General features: G+C 42.2%; 1 protein-coding gene across 1 annotated transcript; it reads right to left on the bottom strand.

Moving 5' to 3' along the window:
• On the bottom strand, window positions 1-24,372 carry LOC311235324 (creatine kinase S-type, mitochondrial-like; the record flags this gene model as incomplete). The annotated part of the gene is made up of 9 exons (XM_084322753.1): window positions 1-117; window positions 12,633-12,758; window positions 13,374-13,508; window positions 18,077-18,200; window positions 19,825-19,910; window positions 22,108-22,329; window positions 22,449-22,544; window positions 23,309-23,507; window positions 24,224-24,372. 9 exons carry the CDS (start codon window positions 24,370-24,372, stop codon window positions 1-3), a joined length of 1,254 nt encoding a protein of 417 aa, XP_084178879.1.
• Between the last annotated feature and the right edge of the window lie 1,202 nt (window positions 24,373-25,574).

Raw genomic sequence — 25,574 nt, 5'->3', positions numbered from 1 at the left:
TTACTTCCTGAACTGGGGCAGCGGGGAGGGGATCTTGATGTCCTGACCCTTCTCCAGCCTCTTCTCACACTCGATCAGGAAGTTCACTCCGTCAATCACTATCTGCACCAGCTCCACCTGTGGATAATAATAATAATAAATTCAATTTGTACCGCACCCCCTAGACTCGGTTTGGAGGAAGGATATCCCAAACCTGGAAGTAGATTTTGATTGGGATGCAGTCTGGGAAAATGTTTGGCTATCATCACGCAACCCAGATCACCAACAGAAGGGAAGGGAAGAGCGAGGAAGAGCGAGCAAGAGCCCATGAATTGTATTTATTTAAAAAAAAAAATACGTCTTTTTAATCTACATTCATTCTGATTTAATTACTGGACTGTCATTATTGTTATTATTATTTCTGTTATTGTCCTGTGATTTATCATTGATTATTACTGTTACTGTATTGTTTGTCTTGTTTCATGTTAAAAAAGGGAAAATAAAAAACATTTGTTAAAAAAAAATATTTGTACCGCACTTAATATTTGTGAAAATCTCAAAGTGCTACAGGAGATAAAGATTAAAAGTTAAACGAATAAAAACAATTAAAATCAATAAAACAACCAATGAAATGGAAGAACATAAAAATAAATAATAAATAATAATAACAATAAAATGAATAGAACTAAAAATAAAAGAATAATTCAGGCAAATGCCTTGTTAAAAAGAAATGTTTTTACACAGTGGATAGTTGCTGTTACCGTGTGTTATCGCATGTGCAACACAAGAACACTTTCCTTGTTTACATTTTCATTTCACAGTAACCAGCATCAGAATTACATCACTGGCACAGATTTGTGAAACACATGAGGTCAACACATGGAAGCCATCTATTAACACTTTGAGTGCCAGCGACGTGTATTGTCATCTTATCATGCCCCCCGTTGAGTGCCGACGACGTGAATTGTCGTTTTATTTTTTTATTAGCGATCTGAATTCATATTTCATCAACCGAGTCTCCCGTTGATCACAAGATGGCGCCGCTATGCCCGGCCGCCTGTCTGTGCGCTCCGTCGAGATTGTGCTTACTTTTGTTAATATTTATAGTTTTAAGAGTTTTGTCTGTACCAACAGTAGGTGCATTTAATGTGTATGACCGTCAGTCACTTATAGACATCGGATTACGGGACATTTACCGACTAGATTACTCCCTGGATCAGCTTTCTGAACCGCAGCAATGGCCTGTGGAGATCTTGAGGACAATGGGACCAGATTCCGACCCCAGGAACAAAGGAATCATCAGGCGGAGAGGGAAGAGAGCTGGGATCCGTAATAGACTGAGAACCAGACGACACCGAACGCCACTACCCAGTATATTGCTAGCCAATGTACAATCAATTGACAATAAACTGGACGACATCCGAGCAAGGATTCAATTCCAGAGAGACGTTAGAGACTGCAATGTTCTCTGCTTCATTGAAACATGGCTGTCGCCAGGAACCCCAGATCACGCCATCCAACCGGCCGATCACTTCTTCATCCACCGCAAGGATAGATCAGCAGAGTCCGGCAAACAGCGTGGAGGAGGTATCGCCTTCATGTTTAACAACAATTGGAGCGATCCAGCCAACGTGAAGGAATTATCGAACCACTGCTGCCCAGACCTGGAATATATAACCATCAAGTGTTGTCCTTTCTTCCTCCCGAGGGAGTTAACGGCGATCGTCCTGGTCGGAGTGTATATTCCACCGCAAGCCAGCAATAGTGTCGCGCTCTCCAGACTCCACGATGAGGTAAATAAAATCCAAGCAGCGAACGTTAACGCCGCCATTGTAGTAGTGGGTGATTTCAATAGCGCCAATCTGAGAAAGGTTTTTCCTGACTTCTATCAGCATGTGACTTGTAACACCGGAGGCGGTAACATCTTAGACCACTGTTACACGCAATTCAAGGGTGGCTACAAGGCTCATTCTGCTAGTGGCTTTGGTAAGTCTGATCACGCGGCCATTTTCCTTTCACCAAAGTACAAACAAAGAATCAAGAGCACTCCTGTAGTCTCGCGAGAGGTGCAGAAATGGGATGTGGAGTCGGGGGGGATGCTCCAGGCTGCGTTTGAGTGCACAGACTGGAGCGTGTTCCGCGACACAGATAACATTAATGTCTACACGGAGACAGTGCTGGACTATGTTCGTACTTTGGTGGAAGAAACAATCCCCACTACCACAATTAGAGTTTACCCAAATCAAAAACCCTGGGTAGACAAATCCGTCCGTGAAGCTCTGAAAGCGCGCACCAAAGCATACAACGACGGCCTGGTGGCAGGCAACATGAATGACCACAAGGTGGCGCGATACAACGTAAGGAGGACAGTGACAGAGGCCAAACGGCGCTACAGGGATAAAATTGAACTCCAGTTTGAACAGGCTGACTCCAGAGCTATGTGGCAGGGGCTCAAAACGATGACAGACTACAAAGGCACCTCCCTCAAACTGAACAGTGACATCTCCTTAGCAAATGACCTCAATACCTTCTATGCGAGGTTTGATGCTGGTAATAACAACACCAGCCCACAAGCCACGGCAATGGGGGGGGGGGGGGTCTGCTGCTGATGGAGACTCAGTGTTCAGGGTAACAGAGCATGAGGTGAGGCGGACCTTTAAAAAAGTGAATATCAGGAAGGCAGCAGGACCGGACGGCATCCCCGGCCGCGTCCTAAAAGACTGTGCCGACCAACTGGCCCCGGTATTCACTGACATATTTAACCTGTCCTTAGAACAGGCTGTCATCCCCACCTGCCTGAAGAAGTCCACTATTATCCCTGTACCCAAAAAATCCAAGCCTGCTTGCCTCAACGACTACCGCCCTGTAGCTCTCACCTCCATAGCCATGAAGTGCTTTGAGAAGCTAGTAAAGGGCTACATCTGCTCCTCCCTCCCCATCAACATGGACCCCCTGCAATTTGCATACCGCCCCAACAGGTCCACGGAGGACACCATAGCCCATGTGCTGCACACAGCAGCATCACACCTGGACAAGAGGAAGGGGAACTATGTGAGAATGCTATTCATCGACTACAGCTCGGCATTCAATACCATAGTCCCCTCCATACTCATAGCCAAGCTCAGGGACCTGGGCTTGAACTATGACCTCTGCCAGTGGGTCTTGGACTTCCTGACGGGCAGACCCCAGGTGGTGAGAGCAGGCAACTGCACCTCCTCATCCATCACCCTCAACATAGGGGCCCCCCAGGGCTGTGTTCTGAGTCCCCTCCTCTACTCCCTGTACACACACGACTGTGTGGCTCAGCGGAGTAGCAACACAATCATCAAATTTGCTGACGACACAGTGGTGGTGGGCCTGATCTCTGCCAACGACGAGAGGGCCTACCTGGAAGAGGTCAAGGTCCTGGCGGGATGGTGCCAGGAAAACAGCCTCTCCCTGAACGTCAGCAAAACAAAGGAGATGATTGTGGACTACAGGAGGTCGGGGGTCAAGGACTACAGCCCCCTCAGCATCGACGGGGCACCGGTTGAGAGAGTCAACAGCTTTAAGTACCTCGGAGCCTACATATCCGAGGACTTGACATGGACCACACACATTGACAGTGTTGTGAAGAAGGCACGACAACGCCTCTACTTCCTCAGGCGCCTAAGGAAGTTCCAAGTCAGTCAGAAGATCCTTAAGAACTTCTACTCATGTACAATAGAGAGCATCCTGACTGGCAACATCACCTCCTGGTTTGGGAATAGCACTGCACAAGACCGAAGCAGACTACAAAGAGTGACACGTTCAGCCGAACGCACAATTGGAGGGGGGCTCCCCACCCTCCAGAACATTTACAACAAGCGGTGCAGGGGCAAGGCTAAGAGAATCATTAAAGACTCCAGTCACCCGAACAACTGCCTCTTTGAACTGCTGCGGTCAGGCAAGCGATACCGGAGTCTCAAGGCGAGCACAGAAAGACTCAGAAGAAGCTTCTATCCCCAGGCCATCAGGCTGCTCAACGAACAATGAACACTACACAACAACAACCATCAAACGCACATAGCACACACATCCACACGCACACACTCACTTTAAACAAACACACTGTAGCACCCACTTCACACACTTTATAGCACACACTCACTTTAAACAAACACACTGTAGCACCCACTCCCCACACTTTATATTTATTGATGAAGGATTGCACTACAACTCGTACACCTTACTGTAAATTGTACCTAAATTGTACCTCATCCCATTTCTGCTTTGCACTATATAGTATTGTACATTAGTACACTGCATAGTATTGTATATTATATGGTAACTCAGTTACGTCCATTCTGCATCGAACATTGTACATATGTCTATACTGAACACTGTGACCTCATTTTCTACTTCTAATTTACATGCTATACTATGTTATTTGATACTATCTTGTCTAGCACAGTCTCTGGAGCGTAACAGTAAGAAGCATTTTGTATGAAAGTATTCTGTACTTCTGTATGACAACTATTAAAGAAACTTGAAACTTGAAACTTGGTACAGCAGACACTCTAGGACAGTCGTGCCCAACCAGTCGATCGCGATCGACCGGTAGGTCGCGCGCTGGTTTCAAGTAGGCCGCGAGATTATTTTGGAAAATCATTTAATTTGATTTGATTTGGAGGGGAGGACAACACACGTTCGAGCAGTCCTGTGTATAAAAGGCAGCCTGCGCCAATCGATACCGTCTACATTCCGGACAGCGAGCTTCACCATAGGGATGCAAATTGATGCCTTTGTTTTCATGGAGTGGCATGAGTGGGGGTCGGGCCCATCACCTGGCAGGTACAGTATAAACGTGGCTCTGAGACCAGTCTTGAGTCACTCGAAACTGCAAGATGAATGGAACACCACCAGCTAAAAAGAGGTTCATTCAGAGGACGCTAGTTTTCAACAACGCAAGCAAGACTTCACTGCCGCCGCCGCCAGGACCCTCCGACGAGCTGCGCCTGCCGCCGCCGCCGCCAGGGAGCAGTTCCAACGCCGCCTCCGACGAGCTGCCGGATAGCACCAGCGTCAGCGCCGCAAGCAGAACCGGAGCAGCCAAAAGACCAAAAACATATCATTTCCATGAAGAGTGGGAGGAGGCTTACTTTTTTGTTTATTTCAACGTAAAGTCAGTATGTCTGATTTGCAAACAAACTGTGGCAGTGCCGAAAAAGGGTAATTTGGAGCGGCATTATACAACGATGCACAAGAAACACAGCGCGGATTTTCCTCCAAAAACAGTCCTACGAAGAACAGCACTCCAGCAGCTGAAGTCTTCACTAGTGGGACAACAGTCCACTTTTACGAAGCCCAGCACCAAGGCAAAAGCTGCAACAATTGCTTCTTATCGTGTCAGTCACATTCTCGCTAAAAAGAAAAAATCCTTTAAAGACGGCGAATGTGTAAAAGAGGCATTGACTGCCGCTGCCGATTCACTCTTCAGTAATTCCAAGTATCACACAGAGATTATGGATGCTGTTAAAGACCTTCAGCTGTCACGTAATACTGTGACCCGGCGCTGTGAGGAAATGTCCGAAGATGTCCACCAGCAACTCATGAGGGACATTAATACATGCGAGTGTTATTCCCTGCAGTTCGATGAATCGACTGATATGGTAGATGTGGCACAGCTATGTATTTACATTAGAATGGCCTTTGACGACATGAGCGCAAAAGAAGAGCTGCTCACCATATTGCCTCTTAAAGGATACACTAAAGGTGAAGACATCTTTCAAGCCTTCATGGAGTTCGCTAAGCAGAGCAACCTACCCCTCCATAAACTCATCTCTATTACAACCGATGGGGCACCAGCCATGGTTGGCTGTAATAATGGGTTCATCGGACTGTGCAAAAAAAGCGACGCTTTCCCGGACTTCCTTAATTACCACTGCATAATTCACCAACAAGTGCTGTGTGCAAAGATTTTAAATATGAAGGACGTTATGGACATCGCTATGAAGATTGTGTGCTCTGTCAGGGCAAGGAGCCTACAGAGGAGGCTATTTCGTGCACATATGGAGGAGACGGGGGCGGAGCACACAGACCTGCTGCTGCACACAGATGTAAGGTGGCTGAGCAGAGGTAAATTTCTGGAGAGATTCAGCGAGTTGCTGCCTGAAATTAAAGAGTTTCTCAAGCTTGCTAAACATGCTGAATATACACATCTAGAGGACAACAACTGGCTTTTGAATTTGGCATTCATAACCGATGTCACTGGCATGCTGAATAACCTGAATTTAGAGCTGCAGGGAAAGGATAAATGTGTAATAAACATGATCAGCTCAGTGAATGCTTTTAAAGGCAAGCTCACCATGTGGGTGAGAAGGCTGCAACGCAGTGACCTACGCGACTTTCCTCACATGCAAGCAGAACTTCAACGTCAGGGTGAGGACACAGCACAGTTTGATTGCACACATTATGAGGAGCAAGTTCAAAGCATCTTGTCAGAGTTTGATAAGCGCTTCACAGACTTTTCAATACTTGAACCTGTTGCAAGCTACATGTGTTTTCCATTTGGAACTGTAGATGTGGATGACATCACATCCAAAGTGGCCACACTGTTTAATCTGGACAGCCATGCTGTGGAGAACGAGATCCTCACACTTCAAACTGACATTGAGATTAAAGCCAGGGCAACACAAGGGATGAAGGCAGAGTTCTGGGAGCTACTGCTGCCTGAGAAGTACCCCAACCTCAGAAGATGTGCCATGAACTTAACAGCATGTTTTGGATCAACCTACCTGTGTGAGTCTGCTTTCTCTCACATGAAGATCATCAAGTCCAAGTACAGAACCACATTAACAGATGACCATCTTGTGGACTGCCTGAGGCTTGCAACGAGCTCCTACAACCCAGACATTGAAAAACTAGCTACCTCTTCCCAGTGCCAGCGTTCTCACTAAGGTAGAGACATTTAATAAAAAAGAAAACAGATAAAGGAGAACTATCAGTGACTGTTGACAGACCTTTTTGTGGAATTGTTTTTTGATTGTATTCCATTTTGCAATGTGACAGCTCTGTTTACACATCATTCCTATTCCTTTTTTTATTGTACATATATTTTTATTGTATTGTTCCACTTTTGCTTTGGCAATGTAAACACATGTTCTCATGCCCATTGAACTGAGGCTATGGTTAGACTAGTGTATTCCTGGCGTTTTTTATACGTTTTTGACGACGTTTCATGTCCTATCTACACAGAAATGCGTTTTTTGGCGTTTTTTTGTGGATACGGCTGAAACGCAAAATTGTGTTTGCGTTTGGAGATACGCAAAAAAAACGCTTCGACAACAGCGTGTAGTCAGCAGTTGTTGCGAAAACGCCCATGCGCAGTAGATACCATCTGCGTGCCCTTCCTGTGTACAGTGTGTGTGTTTGGGACAGAGCTCCGTGTCCCAAATAGCTTCAGCTACCATGTGTTGTCAAGTTATTGTTATAAGGACCCCAGTCCAAGCTACAACAGTCTGCATTCCCTTAACAATTGTTTGTATTGAGCCGTATTGTATTGTACCCATATGCAATATGTTAAATAAAGTTTACATCCATTCATTCTGCTAGCATTACCGATTGCATGAGCAGCTGGCTAACGTGAGCTATCAGGATTCAGACCCTGTTAGCTCAGAGTTCCTCTTTCAACTTAAGAAGCATTAAACAAAATGGCCCAGTCATCTATTCACCTTTGTTTAATACACACAGCGTTGTCTCTAATGTTATCTAACTACTGATAGCTCGCGATATCATCAGTTTTGATGCTGGCTAAGTAGCGTGAGCTAACGTTAGCTTCTAGCCACAATGCTATATTGTTATAATGGCATACTCCATTGACGTTAGCATGCAGCTAACAATGCTACAATGCTACCGATCGTTTTTTAGCCTAAACTATCCGCTCTTGGTGGTCACTTGTGTTGATGTTAGTTTTGTTTCATCAACAAATGACAGGCAGAACACACAGTGAATGTATCCGTTTTGTTTATTGCACTTTTATTAGGCTTTGCTGAAAAATTATTGCTGCATTGAGTAAAGCAAGATGGTAGCGCGGCATAGGCGCCTGCCTTATTGACATTTTCTTTTGCTGGAGCTTCCACCAGGAAGTGTATTGGCACATTTCGTTCTGATTGGTTGAAATTGCCTTCATGTTTGCCACCTACTGCCACCTACTGCTTTGGCAGTGTACTACATCAGTGTGCTTGGCTGACAAAACTGACAAAAACGAAAGTGTGACTCGAGGCGCATGACGTCGCGGCGATACGAATAAGAAAACAATACGAAATGATACGAAAGGTGTAACCTCAGCCTGAGTGTGTGTGTTGTCAGTGTGTATGCAGAGTGTGAAATAAACTTGAGAAGTTACAGTTACAGTCTTGTCATTCTTGTAAGTCCTACACTACACTGTTACAATGATATATAAAATAGCATATTATATTATACCCATTCAATATGCACATGACAGAAAATATTATATGCCATATAATATTTTCTGTTGTGTGCATATTGAATGGGTAATACTATTACTACTAATACTAGCCTTATGCACCTTATCACACTGAATACTGTGAATATATTTTTCAGTTAGTTAGAATCTAACTAACTGAAAAATATATTCACAGTATTCACAGTGTCATAAGGTGCATAAGGCTAGTATTTTAAGGTGCATAAGGCTAGTATTAGTAGTAATAGTATTACCCATTCAATATGCACATGACAGAAAATATTATATGCCATATAATATTTTCTGTCGTGTGCATATTGAATGGGTAATACTATTACTACTAATACTAGCCTTATGCACCTTATCACACTGAATACTGTGAATATATTTTTCAGTTAGTTAGAATCTAACTAACTGAAAAATATATTCACAGTATTCACAGTGTCATAAGGTGCATAAGGCTAGTATTAGTAGTAATAGTATTACCCATTCAATATGCACATGACAGAAAATATTATATGGCATATAATATTTTCTGTAGCCTTATGCACCTATGACACTGTGAATACTGTGAATATATTTTTCAGTTAGTTAGAATCTAACTAACTGAAAAATATATTCACAGTATTCACAGTGTCATAAGGTGCATAAGGCTAGTATTAGTAGTAATAGTATTACCCATTCAATATGCACATGACAGAAAATATTATATGGCATATAATATTTTCTGTCATGTGCATATTGAATGGGTAATACTATTACTACTAATACTAGCCTTATGCACCTTATCACACTGAATACTGTGAATATATTTTTCAGTTAGTTAGAATCTAACTAACTGAAAAATATATTCACAGTATTCACAGTGTCATAATGTGCATAAGGCTAGTATTAGTAGTAATAGTATTACCCATTCAATATGCACATGACAGAAAATATTATATGGCATATAATATTTTCTGTCATGTGCATATTGAATGGGTAATACTATTACTACTAATACTAGCCTTATGCACCTTATGACACTGTGAATATATTTTTCAGTTAGTTAGATAGTAAATTATATTGACATTTGTGTTGTTTTTACTACCTGTACCCCCCCCCCCCCCCCCCCCCCCTTCCCCCATGCTGCTATTATGCCTGAATTTCCCCAAGGGGATCAATAAAGGAATATCTTATCTTATCTTAGCCGAGAGTAGGACAAATTTGGGCTGGTAGCTCTCGGCTAGGTGGCAAATTAAAAAGTAGATCTTGGTTCAAAAAAGGTTGGGCACCCCTGCTCTAGGAGCTCAGATGGGAAAATACCGCCCCCTATTGTCTATCCCTGTGTAACTGCAGGCCATTCGATTATACTGGTGGATGTGTGGTGGATGTGTGTGGGGGGAGCCTACTGGTTCCACTATGCTGGCGAGCCGTCTGATCAAGAGGGAAGTGATCGCGAGATGGAAATATATATGGAATATATATTTACAGCAGCCAATAATCAATCAATAAACGTGATCGATATTTGGAATGGCGATCAGGAATTGGAATAATCTTTTTGGAGAACATCTGATCTAAGGTAAGGAATCTATGTTACCAGTCTTGGGGTAATCGGAGCTGTTTTGAACTATATCTCAGCATGTCCCGTATGTGTGTATGTGTGTGTGTGTGTGATGTTGAGGAAATGAGAGAATAGATTTTTCAGCCCGCTTCTATAGCGTGCATAAGTACACATATACTATCGATAATCTAGCGTTTATTTGAAAACGATTCATAAATAGGCCGACAAATGACAACGTGTCTAGTGTATTCGAGAATATTCCAATAAATGCCGTTTATGGGGGAATCTTTCTATTTTCCGGAAATTTTCGAGAGAACGATAGCTTTTCGCAATACTATAAAAAGGATATGAACAGATTAAAAAACAATCCGTTTTGACAATGTTGACTGCAAACAAGTCATTGATAAGCGACGGGCAGTTTAGACACATAGCCATAATTTAAAACATAGATTATGCGTTTTTAACGCTAACATTGAAGTGGGTGGCGGCATTCAAGGGGGTAAAAAGGAAAACACGGCCGGCATCGAAAGTGTTAAAGGCCCAATCAGTGATGCAAATGTTAACAAACAGGAAGCCCCATCACAAAAAAATAGGTTTTTATTCTCCAGTTGATGAGCTCTTGATATGAGGACTAAGACAGATACAAGATAATTATATGTTTGTAATTGTATTGTTGTATTTGCTCTATTTTGTGGCTGTAATTTTTCTTTTTTACATTGGTAATGTTTGTATACATTGGAGTAAAGTAGACCTACATTATATTCTGCATTATGAAGTTCCAAAAAGCTTATTTTCCATCTACAGATCAGAATGTATGTATACTGTATATATTCCACATTTATATGGTCACTAAATCACAGACTGGGGCTTTAATCTTCTGTCATGATGCCTGATGATGCCCTGGTGTAGTGGTTCTCAACCATTATGCTGTCATGACCCCCATGTGTCCAAGGAAATGTTCCAGGCTCCCTCACAGGAAACATACAGTATAACCTGTCTACCTGTCATCATTAGATTAAATTAGATTACATTGCATTTATTGTCGTTGCACAAGTACAAGTACAACGGAAGGAAGTTGCGATCTAACCAGATTGCAGAGGAGCAGTAAAGTGCATTGCAGTATTATACAGTAAACATGTGAATATATGGAGTATATATGACAAAGCTATACGGAGTAAATATGCTAAGCTAATTGATTGATTGATTGATTGAAAACTTTATTAACAGATTGCAGAATGGGTACAATACAGTACGGCTCAATACACACAATTGTTAAGGGGATGCAGACCAGAGAAAGACTTTCGTCTTGTTTACATCAGGGTCCCCCATTTTCAATTCATCAGGATTATGCATGTACAGTACAATATGCAGTAGTAAGAGTAGGAATCAACCATAATAAATCATCACTGTACACACTCCAGTGTATTCCGTTTGACCTCAAGCATGAAAGGGATTCAAATTATTTTGAGCTATTATAGTAGTGAAGCAAAAATTCTTCTTTATGTCATTTTCTCCATTCATAGAAAACATAGATGTTTTCGTAGAAAACAGAGCTGCCAACTCTCACGCAAATGACCCTCTTCATGTGCTCTTACGCCACAGCTATTTCTCACACTGTCAAATCCCAAACAAACATAAAAAATCATTAGGGACCTGTGAACAATGAGAGAATGGCACAGGCTAAATAAATAAAAAATATATATTTTGTTTCATTTTCAAGATAATAGTATTCTGTGCAATGAGCTGTCATCCAAACGTATGTCAATGCCTGTCAACCAGTCTCCCTCACTGTACATAGACATGCGTCTGTTACAGATATTAATGAGCTTGGCAAATGTAGAAATCAAGAGAATTAGGCAAATATCTTTTTAATTTAAGGTTTGGTTGTTCTTTTGATATAAATTAACTCAAGTCCAGTAACCGCACAATATTCCACCGATGGTCGTGTTGGAAAGCAGCCCAAATTCTCAAGCCCACAGGTATGCTTTCATTTTCTAATAACGGTGCATTGAAATCCTATTTAATCTATGAAAAACAATGGCATCAATCATGTTAAGGCCTATCTAGCAGCTCCCATGAGGCCCCCTTGTGGACCACGGCCCTCCTGTTGAGAACCACTGCCCTAGTTTAATAACAATCAAAAGCCCTCACTGAAGCGTTTAGATTCCCTGCTGGTGTTCACGTGTTTCTAGCCAGTGCCTCTTATCCCCATTGGCTCTTGTCCATCAGTAGCAAGGCCTAGCTTAGCCCCCATCATCACTTGGAAGACTGGATTACAGCATGGACAGCAGGGGCCGAAGTTATTCACAGCCTACACTTTCCGTCTCTCTTTACCTTTTGCTCTCTCCCTGGCTCACTTTTTGCTTGCCTCTCTCGCGAAGAAGAGGACGACATCTATTGCTTCGGTGACCCCATGACCTTTCCTCTAGCGCCGTTATCAGGCCAAACCGTCCATTTTAAAATGGCCGCATCTCCTGATCCGCTTGTCATACAGTCACGAAATGTGCTGTGAGCAGTCGTGACCCATAGGGGGAGACAACTGTTGATGAAGGTGATGCCATGTGAATCTATAGCCTGGGTCTGTTGAGAAGGGCAATAATAGGCGACTCTTGTTCATCTAGATCTACTGTCATCTACACACTCCAATATGTGCACTCTACCGGTTACCTCTGATCTGCCGAGGCGGTCGTTATTAGAGATGTCAAAGGTGTCTCCTTTAGCAGCCGTGTCGACTCCCCCGGTGCCCCTCTTCTGTAGTCTCAGGTTCTCCAGGATCTTATTGAAGCGGGGGTCCTGGGAAACACACATTAACCCTTTCACTAACCACCCTACATAAGGTTAACCCTTTCACTACCACACTATAATTATAGCATTGTTGTATAATGCTGTATTGTATGTATCTGTGTGTATGAGAGAGGGATATGCGCATGTGTGTTTGTGCATAATGTGTGTGTGTGTGTGTGTGGGGTGGGGGGGGGGGGGGGGGGGGGGGTTCTGGTGTCTAGTTATCCTATATAGGTTTAAGAGGGGATGTTGCTTATAAGCCCTTGGTTTTTTTTTTTACCTTTCCTGCACATTTAAACTGTTCTTCTTTTACTTCTTTTATTCCAAAATGTATGTTTGTAAGTGCAAATAACAATAAACGAATAAAGAAAAACGACCACACTACAGACGGTTAACTGTCTGTAGTGTGGTAGTGAAAGGGTTAACCTTCTGTAGTGTGGTTAGTGAAAGGGTTAACCCTTTTGTCACGTGGGCAGTGAAAGGGTTAACCTTGTGTATTGTCGCAGTGAATGGGTTAACTGGGATTTATGTTGATGTACTGTCTATATATATATATATAATATGTGCCTATATTGTATGTGTGCGTTATGCATGTCCACATGTGCTTGTTGTTGTTGTTGTTACCCTGCCAAGCATGGGCAGGCGTATGTGCACGCCGGCCCTGAGTCCAGTGCCCAGGTTGGACGGGCAGGTGAGGATGTAGCCCAGGTGCTCGTTCCACATGAACTCCCAGCCTCTCTCCTGGATCAGACGCTCCACCTGGGAGACGAACACAAACACAAAGACCATCAAGATCACATACTGGATCAGACGCTCCACCTGGGAGACGAACACAAACACAAAGACCATCAAGATCACATACTGGAGCAGACGCTCCACCTGGGAGACCAACACAAACACAAAGACCATCAAGATCACATACTGGATCAGACGCTCCACCTGGGAGACCAACACAAACACAAAGACATACCGGGGAGCAAAAGATCAAGTTTCAAGTTTTCATGTTTCAAGTTTCAAGTTTCTTTATTAGTTGTCATACAAAAATACAGAATACTTTTATATGAAATGCTTGTTCCTGCCTGAGAGTGTGCTAGATAAAAATAACATAGATAAGTAAAAAAAAAAAAAAATAGAAGTCAAAAGTACGTAACAAGTGTAAACAAAAGTGTTCAAAACAAAAGTGTTCAATATATACAATATACAATATAGAGTAGAAAAAAAATTGTAACTGAGTTACAATACAATATAAAGTACACTGCAGAATGGGATGAGGTACAACTTAGGCTAAGGTGCAATGAGGTATGAGTTGTAGTGCAAATCTCTTTACCAATAAATATAATATAAAGTGTCTGACGTGGGTAAAGTGGGTGCTACGGTGAGTTGTTTATTTAAAGTGAGTGTGTGCGTGTGGATGTGTGTGCTGAGTGTATTTGATGGTTTGTTACATAGTGTTATTGTCTGAGCGACGTTGCAGTCGCACTTGACGGTGTTGAATGTGATCCTGAATATGGAATGGCCGACAGTGGCTCAGGAGGTAGAACGGTCGTCTGGTAATCGGAAAGGCTCCCAGTTTGAATCCCGCTCCTCCCGGGCAGTGTGCCGAAGAGCAGGACACTTAACCCCCTAACTCCTCCCGATGAGCAGGTCAGCACCTTGCATCGTTGCCTCTGCTGTCGGTGTGTGAATGTGTGAGTGAATGGGTGAATGTGAAAAACTAAATTGTAAAGCGCTTTAGATAAAAGCTGCTATATAAATGCACCATTTACCATTTACTATTTATCCTGCCCTTGATCTTTGCTCTTATTGGGCCTCATTCACAAAGCGATATAAGAACAGATTTCCTCTTATTTTGTTCTTAACTAGCATTTTTTCTTACTTTGTTCTTACCTGGGATTCAGCAATGTTTTCTTATTTGTGTTTTTCTCTTAGGCAAGACCAAATTCTAAGAGTGGTCAAGAGCACTCTTACCCAGATAAGAAACTCTTACCCAGATTTTATAAAAAAGCCTACCATTGGTCAATTGCCCCCAAATACGACTTAAAAAACCCAGACCTTTTCAATTATTATTATTATTATTATTATTATTATTATTATTATTATTATTATTATTATTATTATTATTATTATTATTATTATTATTATTATTATTATTATTATTATTATTATTATTATTATTATTATTATTATTATTATTATTATTATTATTATTATTATTATTATTATTATTATTATTATTATTATTATTATTATTATTATTATTATTATTATTATTATTATTATTATTATTATTATTATTATTATTATTATTATTATTATTATTATTATTATTATTATTATTATTATATTATTATTATTATTATTATTATTATTATTATTATTATTATTATTATTATTATTATTATTATTATTATTATTATTATTATTATTATTATTATTATTATTATTATTATTATTATTATTATTATTATTATTATTATTATTATTATTATTATTATTATTATTACATGGCGTTTTAACATTCGCCGAAATGCTTGATTGTGATTGTTCAATAGCGCTCGTCAGAGGTCCGTTATTACTCGATAACGGACCTCTGCCGAGCAATAATGACCGCTGTTCGCAATCAAGCCCACTGACACACACTGCAGCAGTGCAATCAGTCCACACACCTGCCGGCGATAATAATAACTTTATTTGGGCTGACAGCGGACGGAGCCACAGAACAACTGCGTCTGCATTTGATCTCGTCTTGTCGATGGTGTAAAATGAATTAGTATATTGTTAGTAAGTTAGCCATGTAATAAGCGGGATAATGTATAGCTATTTAGAGATCATCTAGATCAGTGGTTCCCAAACGTCTTGTTCATGCGGACCACTAGATTGTTATCAAGTACATTTGCGGACCACCTCGTATGGAAACAGTAAAAATAAATAAACAACTGACTTTGACCCACGTCACGAGCACTGCATTCCGTTGAATTTGGTAGAGAGAGAGAGAGATACTGCATTATGCGCCATTCAGTCTGACTTGGAGCATGCACTGGACTTAATCAATGCGCACTGCCAGCCAGGCTTTTAACCGCCATTTCAGATTGCCAAGAGCGGTCCTTTTAGATGTATGCAATACTCTGGAGCCTCAACTCAGACACAACACACGCCGGTCAAATCCTGTGCCTCCACACCTAAAAGTTCCGAGCGCACTCTGGGTTTTAGCCAGAGGGACCTTTCATAGATAGATGACAGGTGACAGATCCGGTATTTCCCAACCTACTGCGCGATTGGCTCTTGACAAGCGTTGTTCAGTATTGACTGTGTGTGTGTGTGTGTGTGTGTGTGTGTGTGTGTGTGTGTGTGTGTGTGTGTGTGTGTGTGTGTGTGTGTGTGTGTGTGTGTGTGTGTGTGTGAGGCTGCCTCGCTAAGCCATTTATTTATTTATATTTATTTATTTATCAAGCATTTATTTATCCACTGGTTGGATGGTGTATTGTACTTGTGCTGTACAATTGTGACGACCCCCACTCTACCTGCAAATGGATGAGTCTACTGACTCACCAGGGAGCATGGTGGAGTGGGTGGTTCGTTAAGCCAATGAGACTCACCTGGGCAGTGAGAGCTGCCTGCATGTGTATTTATGTTTCCCCTGTCTAATTCCCTCTGTCTGCTTTCTCCACTCCTAGGCACAGGTTGTACCAACACCCAAGCTCAATCCTTTGACATATTATAGCACTGATACTTACACCCCACACACCACAGCATATAGCGGCCTCCAGGCTCCACAACAGGGGGCAGCGACTGCTGCCAGACATTGACCTAGGACTAATAGGAACCCAAGGAGGACAACACTACCTTAGGGATACTGCACCTTATGTGGATACTGTGATACTGTGAATAATGTATATTTCAGTGGATACTGTGATACTGTAGATCAGGGGTCGGGAACCTATGGCTAACCTATATACTTGTGATATTTCTTAATAATACTGTGTAATTTTAAAGTAAACTGAAATTCGTTTTGAAGATACAGCTAATAGTATCTGTAGCTGAAGATATAGCGAGCAGAGCTGGCGAGGGAACACAAGTGGACAGAAATTAAAAATCTTCAACCTGAAGACCAGCTGATTCTTAAAACTTGGAACGAGCTTCCTGTGACATACCACACAATGCAGTGTGAGTATTGCCGTATTGACCATGTTTGGCTCTACATATGCATGTGGGCAGTCATTCTCGCATATGAGGAACATTAAGACCAACCTATGCTCACGTTTAACTGATGGAAGCCTCAACGCCTGCATGAAGCTCAATCTCACCACGTATGAACCAGATTACAAGGCCATCAGCAAAACCATGCAGCACCAGAAGTCGCATTAAAAGTAAGACATATTTAATTTATTATATGTTAAAAATACTATATGGCTCTCAATGAAATATATTTAGAAATATTTGGCTTTTATGGCTCTCCCAGTCAAAAAGGTTCCTGACCCCTGCTGTAGATAGTAAATTATAACACTACCTTATGCATACTGCACCTTATATGACACTGTGAATACTGTGAATATATTTTTCAGTTAGTTAGATAGTAAATTATATTGACCTATTTGTTTACACTGCTTGTGTTGTTTTTACTACCTGTACCCCCCCCCCCTTCCCCCATGCTGCTATGCTGCCTGAATTTCCCCAAGGGGATCAATAAAGGAATATCTTATCTTATATACTCACTCATCCACACACTGCACTCACTACTAATTCTCATACCATTTCATTGTTTATGTCATTATGCTTTTTGTTGTTTAGATAGGAATAAATAAATTATTATTTTGTTAAACTTGGTATCATGTGTTTGTGACACAATAACAATACATTTGAATCTAGTCTAATTTTGAGATCAGACACACATCGCTTCCTGTTGAATGAACCTCTGCTATTTTGCACACGCCTCGTTCGCCTTATAAGGAGCTGGCAGGGCGTGTCTGTATGCAAATGTTTTGAGCGTGAATTTTTCTCTTAACAGACGGTTAAGAAGAAATATAAGAAAAATATATAAGAGAGTAATGGTGAATGAGGCCCATTGTTCTATTTACTCATTTATTTCTTTTATTGTTAGGTTTATGTCAATTTTCTCTTGTTTCTGCTCAGTTCTGGCAACTTTGTGTGATTTAAAGTAATTCTGCAAATATACGCCTTTGTCCATCATTCTGCATAAGAGCATCTGCCAAAGGCCTACAAATTTCATATGAATACATACAGTAGCTGTTGTTTTTAGACTGCAGCTCTTTCAGAAGATTCAGACCACAGTAGGTATGGTTGCATAGGACAACCATGTATACGTGTACCTCTTTGAGTCCTCTGCAGAAGCGCTCAAACACTCTCTTCATGTTGCCTCCTTTCTCCATGGAGATGACCCTGGTGTGGTCCTCCTCGTTGACCCAGATCAGGAAGGTCTTCTCGTTGTTGTGCCTGAGGGAGTGAAGGAGACAGAACGAGGACATTAACCTCGACTTCAACCTCGGTTCCATTGACAAGCACAGGTTGGTCAACACGGCTTTTGCACGTATTGACAAATGCCAGTCAAAGCTGAAATAATACTGAGAATAGATGTTGTTGGTATAAATGGGTAGTCAGTTGTTGGCCACAAAGCCAGAATTCATCATAATATTAAACTATAAGGTTTTTCACATTGTATGTATTGAGAGTCAACCATTTTATCTGGGACACTTTCACAATGTAAACCTGAAGTGCATCTGTTGCATCCTGTAAGGTAAAGGATTATAAGACTCATTATAGCCGCCAGAAAGTTTTATAAGAAACATATAGTTTCTTATATAGTAGATATCACTACCTTTACAACTCTGGCATCCATGCCTTCATCACCTCCCACCTTGACTATCGGTCCTGTCTGGTTACCCAGCAGCACCCTGGACAGACTCCTTGACTACTGTACTAGAGTCCTGTCTGGTTACCCAGCAACACCCTGGACAGACTCCTTGACTACTGTACTAGAGTCCTGTCTGGTTACCCAGCAGCACCCTGGACAGGCTCCTTGACTACTGTACTAGAGTTGTACCCAGCAGTACCCTAGACAGGCTCCAGTATGTTCAGAACTCAGCTGCCAGGCTTCTCACCCGCACCAAGCCCTGGCAGCACATCACCCCACCCTCATCCACCTCCACTGGCTCAAGATCATCATCCTTACCTACAAATCCCTCCATGCCCTTGCCCCCCAATACTTATCTGACCTGCTCGACCCCTATATTTTGATTATGTCTTATGTGTCTTTTTTGTCACTTTGTAAAGTGCCCTTGGGTTTCTTGAAAGGCGCTATATAAATCCAAGCTATTATTATGATGATGATGATGATGATGATGATGATTATTATTATTATTACAATGTATTTAATGTTTTGTTTTTTAATACTATTCTATGTTAGATGAATGGTTGCTCAGCCATACAATCCTTATAAAATCCTATATGTGACTGAATCCTTCTCACCCTCCCTGAGTGCAAAAACACACATCTGTCATCTGTGGACCATTGTCACTATTTTAGGTCAAAACAATCTTGGAGAAATAAACGTTCAAGTCTGTATGGGATCTTAAAACCTCTGATTAATGCATTTAAAAAAGGCTTGTTTGGTCCTTACATTATTACATTATAGTAAGAGTTAGAAAAGCATATTCAGGGCGATAAGTGCTGAAATGCCAGCCCAAGCCACATTATGTGGATTTAGACCATAACTGATCCTGTAAGATTTGTATACATCTTTTCCATATTTTATTTTTATTTAACCTTTATTTGACCAGGTAGTCACTTGAGATCAATGATCTCTTTTTCGAGCAAGACCTGGCCAAAATGGCAGCAAAACAAAAACAAACTACAAATACACAAAACACAGACAGAGACATAAAAGGCAAAGTGGGGCAAGGGGATACATTTGAGCTGCAGCAAACAAGATTGAATGGGATTTGGGAGATTGACACTCTGGGGTACTCTAGATAAACTACTTGATGGGAATTAAATTCAAACCGTTTGGATGGGAGGGGCTAAATAGTTGACTTAGAACTAATTTGCTAATTGGTCTTACCAGATCCCACGGGCATCAGGCCAGTCTCTGGCCATCCCGGCTGCCGTGAGCAGCGATGACACAGGCTTATCAAACAGGAAATGCTCCTGATTGGCCAGATTGGTCAGCACAGGGACAAAGGAACCCATAATTCCATGGTCATTAGAAGTCAAAGGACACACAGGTGCAGACTCTTGGTATGTGTGTGCGTATGTACAGGTGCATCTCAATGAATTTGAATATTGAGGAAATATATTGGTTGCCTCCACGCCACACCGTATTGATTCATGCAAAAGGAGCCCCGACCAAGTATTGAGTGCATATACTTTTCAGTAGGCCGACATTTCTGTAATATATATATATTTTGTATTGGTCTTATGTAATATCAGTGGCGGCTCGCCACCGGGGGCGCTAGGGCGCCGACCCACCTGTTAAATCAGAGAAGAAGAAAAAAAACGTTTTTGTTTTTTGTTTTATAGCCCTATAAATAATATAAACATGTTTAAAATGAATAATATTTACTCATTTTAAGTATGTTTGTGTTTCCAATGCACAATATAATGTTATATAAAATAAAAAATACTCGTTTTCTTGAACAGGAAGTGACTCACTTTTCTTTTTTTTTATTATTTTTTGTATTTCTCGGCCCGGGCTAGACGCGATAGCGCTCTGAGTGCGCGTCACGGTTTGATCGCTGTATCCGTCGCAGCCAATCAGTGCGTAACGCGTTGTGCGTTGAAATATGACTATTATGTTGGAATCCGGGCGCGATTTGAAGCGGTCTAGCCAGTAGCGTCAAGAATTTCTGTAGCCGCATTTCGCAGAGACGCTCTCTGATTGGCCGACGCCAGTATTTTTTTCCGTAGCAGAATTTCACAGAGACGATCTCTGATTGGCCGAATCCAATTTCTAATGTTCCAATTCTAGCTTATTCCTAGGTTGGTCCGTTGGTGGTAGAGATAGTTGTGTTGTTGTGAGATGCAGCTGTTTGTCTTAGAGCGTGCCGTGACTGCAAGTTCTTTAGACTGTTAAGCTTAGGCACTCTTTCAAAGTTGGTTATGGTTAGAGTTTGTCTTAGAGCATGGCGATAGAACGCCAGGTAGTTTGCAGTCTGTTCGACGCGGAAATGGACAAAGGAATGAAGTACTTGTGTTGTGTGGTGCTAACTGCTAACAAGCTAACACTTGGCTAACAAGCTATATGGCGGATGCAGTCTGGACACAGTGGACAGTGGTCTGGAATACATCAACAGTGGATTATACACTTTATCAAGGCAAGCCCTCCTGCCCTGGACGTGTCAACTAAACAGTGAGTCTCTCTCTCTCTCTCTCTCTCTCTCTCTCTCTCTCTCTCTCTCTCTCTCTCTCTCTCTCTCTCTCTCTCTCTCTCTCTCTCTCTCTCTCTCTCTCTCTCTTTCTTTTGGATTGAAAATACGTGGATTATGGCTTGTTCAATATCGTCTATGTTTGAATGAATGAATGAATGAAAACTTTATTAACAGATTGCAGAATGGGTACAATACAGTACGGCTCAATACACACAATTGTTAAGGGGATGCAGACCAGAGAAAGACGTTTGTCTTGTTAACATCAGGGTCCCAGATTTTCGATTCATATCGATAGTTTAATAGCTAGCCTTGGCTCGTTTAACAATATGAAAAATATGTGTACAGCCCTGTACTCATACTGAAGTTATTCTTGGTATATAATACTATACTAGGTCTGATTGTGTAACGAATCGATTCCACGTCGCGCTGTGTGTGAGAGAGAGAAGGAGAGAGGGAGAGATCTGCGTGTGTTTGGAGACGGAGCGAGTTTTGTTTCTAACTTTTCTATTTATATATTGTGTTTCAAGTTGTGAATTAGACTATACTTTATTTGACTGGTTGTGTGTTGTTGTAGTAACAGCTGAGCGACTCGTTCATAAGAGCCGATTCATTGCCGTGAGCGTGAGTCGAATCGCTCACGTCTTGCCATGAGTCGGTTGTGTGGTACTGTACATGTTTGCAAAATGTTTTGGTATAGCGCCCCTAGTGGAGAGAGAACCAGCAGCCGCTACTGTGTAATATTCAAATGTTCTCAGTTACTGAATTTTGGGTTTTCATTAGCTGTAATCATAAAAATTCTAAGAAATAAAGGCTTGAAATATTTCACTCTGTGTGTAATGAATCTATATAATATATTATTTTCACTTTTTTAATTAAAATACTGAAATAAATGAACCTTTCCTCGATATTCTAATTGATTGAGATGCACCTGTATGTGTGTGTGTGTGTGTGCGCACCAACCATGTGCCTATACTCACATCAATAAGATGTTGCTGCTCTCTCTCCGTCATCTCTCCCAGGCCGTAGTAACGCCCGGACAGGTCTCCCCTCAGGCCGGCCAGGGCCATCACCACCACCCGCTCCACCTCGCGGCGCTCTGAGCGGGAACACGCCGGGGGCAGGCTTAGCCCGCGGATACTGCGACCGGTACGGACGCGAGATGACAAGACGTAGCGCTCATCAAACAATCCTGATGTGATCTGAGGCGGGGAAAAGGGGAGAGAAAAAAGAAAGACATTTTAGAGGATTGAGAATGATGGATGTTGGATGGAGGACAACTGTGAGTGTGAGAGGAAAGGAGAGGAGAAGGTCTACTGACCTTAGAGTAATCCAAGTCAGTGGGGTGCTTCATGATGCGAGGGTCGTAGCCATTGTGTCTGTCCTTGATGACTGGGTCAAAGATTTCTGAAAACACCTGACAGGAGCACACCAGCACGGTCACAGACGTAGCCATAGTCTATGTATAAACACAAGCTACTATTCAGTCTACACAATATTATTATTAGGCTCCTCTATCTAATGATATCGATGTGTTCACGACTGGGCTCGGGTCACCATGTGCTACACATGGTTCATCTGTCATGGAATTCTGAGAGGGAGTACTGCACACTGAAATAGCTCCATTTGTTTCTTTTTAGACATGAAGCACCTTGTTCCAGCAATGTCACTAACACCCCCCCGAGTCTGCTACACAATGAGTAGAAGAGTTGTCATAGATTATGAATAACTTACTCAGTCAAATGGATCCGGTTAATACGATTTATTAACTCAGAGAGATCAATACATTACATATTATATATATATATATATAGTGGAGAAAATGGCTGAGATGGAGAGAGAATGAGGAGAGAAACGCTCCTTTATAGTCAGGAGGGGGATGGGGAACACCATCAAATGGGTCAAATGGAGGTTTTGGGGAAGGGAGGGGTTAAGACCTCACTTGAAGCAGAAGACCGTATTAATCCTCTCTCTCCTTCTTTCCCTCTCTCTCTCTCTCCCCCCCTCTCTCTCTCCCCCCCTCTCTCTCTCTCCCTCTCTCCCCCTCTTTCTCCCTCTCTCTCTCTCTCCCTCTCTCCCTCCCTCTCTCTCCCCCCTCCTTCTCTCCCTATCTCCCTCCCTCTCTCCCTCTCTCTCTCCCTCTTTCTATCTCTCACTGACTCACTGCCCAATAGTACAGACCTCGTAGCTCTCCTCATCTCCAGCCACCATGCCCACGGTCTTGATGAAGGGGTGTCCAGGGTTGTCCACCCCAGTCTGGATGCACTGGTCCAGGCTCCAGTTGTTGGGGGTTATCTTGTCCCTCAGCCGTCCATATATGGCTGGGGTCAGGGATGCTGACATGCAGTTGTTGTGCTTCCTCAGGTCAGGGAAGTCAGCACTGCAGAGAGAATGAACAGCATCCATATAGAAAATGAACAACTGTGCACTCGTTCACACACACACACACACACACACACACACACACACACACACACACACACACACACACACACACACACACACACACACACACACACACACACACACACACACACACACACACACACACACACACACACACACACACACACACACACATTTTATGCTGATGAAAGAGAGTTCAGATAAGTATAGGCCATTTCACTGGAATTCTGTGTCCATTTATGTTGTCAAATTGAAACCGTCCACACTGAGGAGTATAAGGTGAAGACATGGAGACAGGGTACAATTGAGTATTCACCGTAAGAGGAATATATATCATGAAACCCTATGGATAACCTGGTGAAAAAACATATATATATATATGTATATATATATATAATAAAAAAAAAGCTACATCCATGTTGATGAGAGTAGATGTCATGATCATGATTTATGACTGAGTAGTTTCCATGGTTATATAGCTAATATTATATATATTTGTTTTCATGCTTACGTAACTATTATTAACCATTCTGTCACTCCAGGCACATACACACACACACACACACACACACACACACACACACACACACACACACACACACACACACACACACACACACACAGAGACACACACACAGAGACGCACGCACACACACGCGCACGCACGCACGCACACACACGCACACAAACCTAGCTGGGTAGAGCTTCCTCCTCTCAGCTGCAGCAGCAGAAGTGCTGTCGGAGAGGAGGTATACTGAAGCCAGGCCGCCGGCTCCCAGGCTGGCCAACATCACTGCTGTGTTACGGCCTGACAGCATACGGTTCAATGGGGTTGCCATGGTTACTTGGCCCGGGAGATTATACCTGTGGAGATAATGTAGCAGAGGCCTTTCTATTATAAGACCATGAAGTGTATTCACCAAAGTCAGGTCACGTCAAGTCGCTGTCTCAAGTCCTCTGAAACTGTGTGATGAAGAAATAAGGAAGAGAGAGAGAGAGAGAGAGAGAAAGAGACAGACAGACAGACAGACAGACAGACAGACAGACAGACAGACAGACAGACAGACAGACAGACAGACAGACAGACAGACAGACAGACAGACAGACAGACAGACAGACAGAATCAACCGGATTAATGGGATAATAGTTTAGAGGCCCTAATGCAGGAGTCTACTGTGAAGACTGTACTGCCCAGGCTTACACCCCCCCCCCCCCCCCAAGGGCAAATAAGGGACATGTATGTAGGAAAGACTGAGATCACTTTTGAAGGACAAACTAAGCTTAATTCAATCCACTGCAATTCCACATAAAATAAATGGGTTGACTTTGAAATCTGCGAAAATCCTCATAATTACCAAGTTATTCTGAATTTATTAGCTGAATTTATTAGCTGAATGTACTCGACTCTTGATTCATTCTCTAATATCAAGAATTACATAAGACTAGTGCAGTGGCGGTTCAAAGTGTGGCCTTTCGGAACGCATGCCAGTTCGGAACTGGACCATTGCTTGGCCCCTGGAAGTGCTGCTTGCAGCGTTGTGGAGAAGAGCCACAGATCCAATCAACTTCACCTTGGACTCAGCAATACACCCAACAAGTGTGAAGTCGATCGGATGAGCGATTCTCCTCGAGATATGCAAAGGACAGGACAGACAGACAGACAGACAGACAGACAGACAGACAGACAGACAGACAGACAGACAGACAGACAGACAGACAGACAGACAGACAGACAGACACAGACAGACAGACAGACAGACAGACAGACAGACAGACAGACAGACAGACAGACAGACAGACAGACAGACAGACAGACAGACCTTCCATACCTTCCTTTATAAGACATGGAGACAGACAGAGATTCCATCCTTCATACTGTAGTTAGATGATTGCATATTCCTTGAATTCACTCAAGCCGCAACGTGAAAGACGTCACCTCACTAAAACATTTAACACATGTACTCAATTGCTTTTTGATTATTTGATTATTTGATGATGATTGAATGAAGCCTGTGTACAGGTAGCACTTTTGCTAAACCAA

Source organism: Notolepis coatsorum, assembly GCF_963971535.1.
Source record: "Notolepis coatsorum genome assembly, chromosome: 10".
Classification (NCBI taxonomy): Eukaryota; Metazoa; Chordata; class Actinopteri; order Aulopiformes; family Paralepididae; genus Notolepis; species Notolepis coatsorum.
This window is presented reverse-complemented; position numbering and strand designations above follow the sequence as displayed.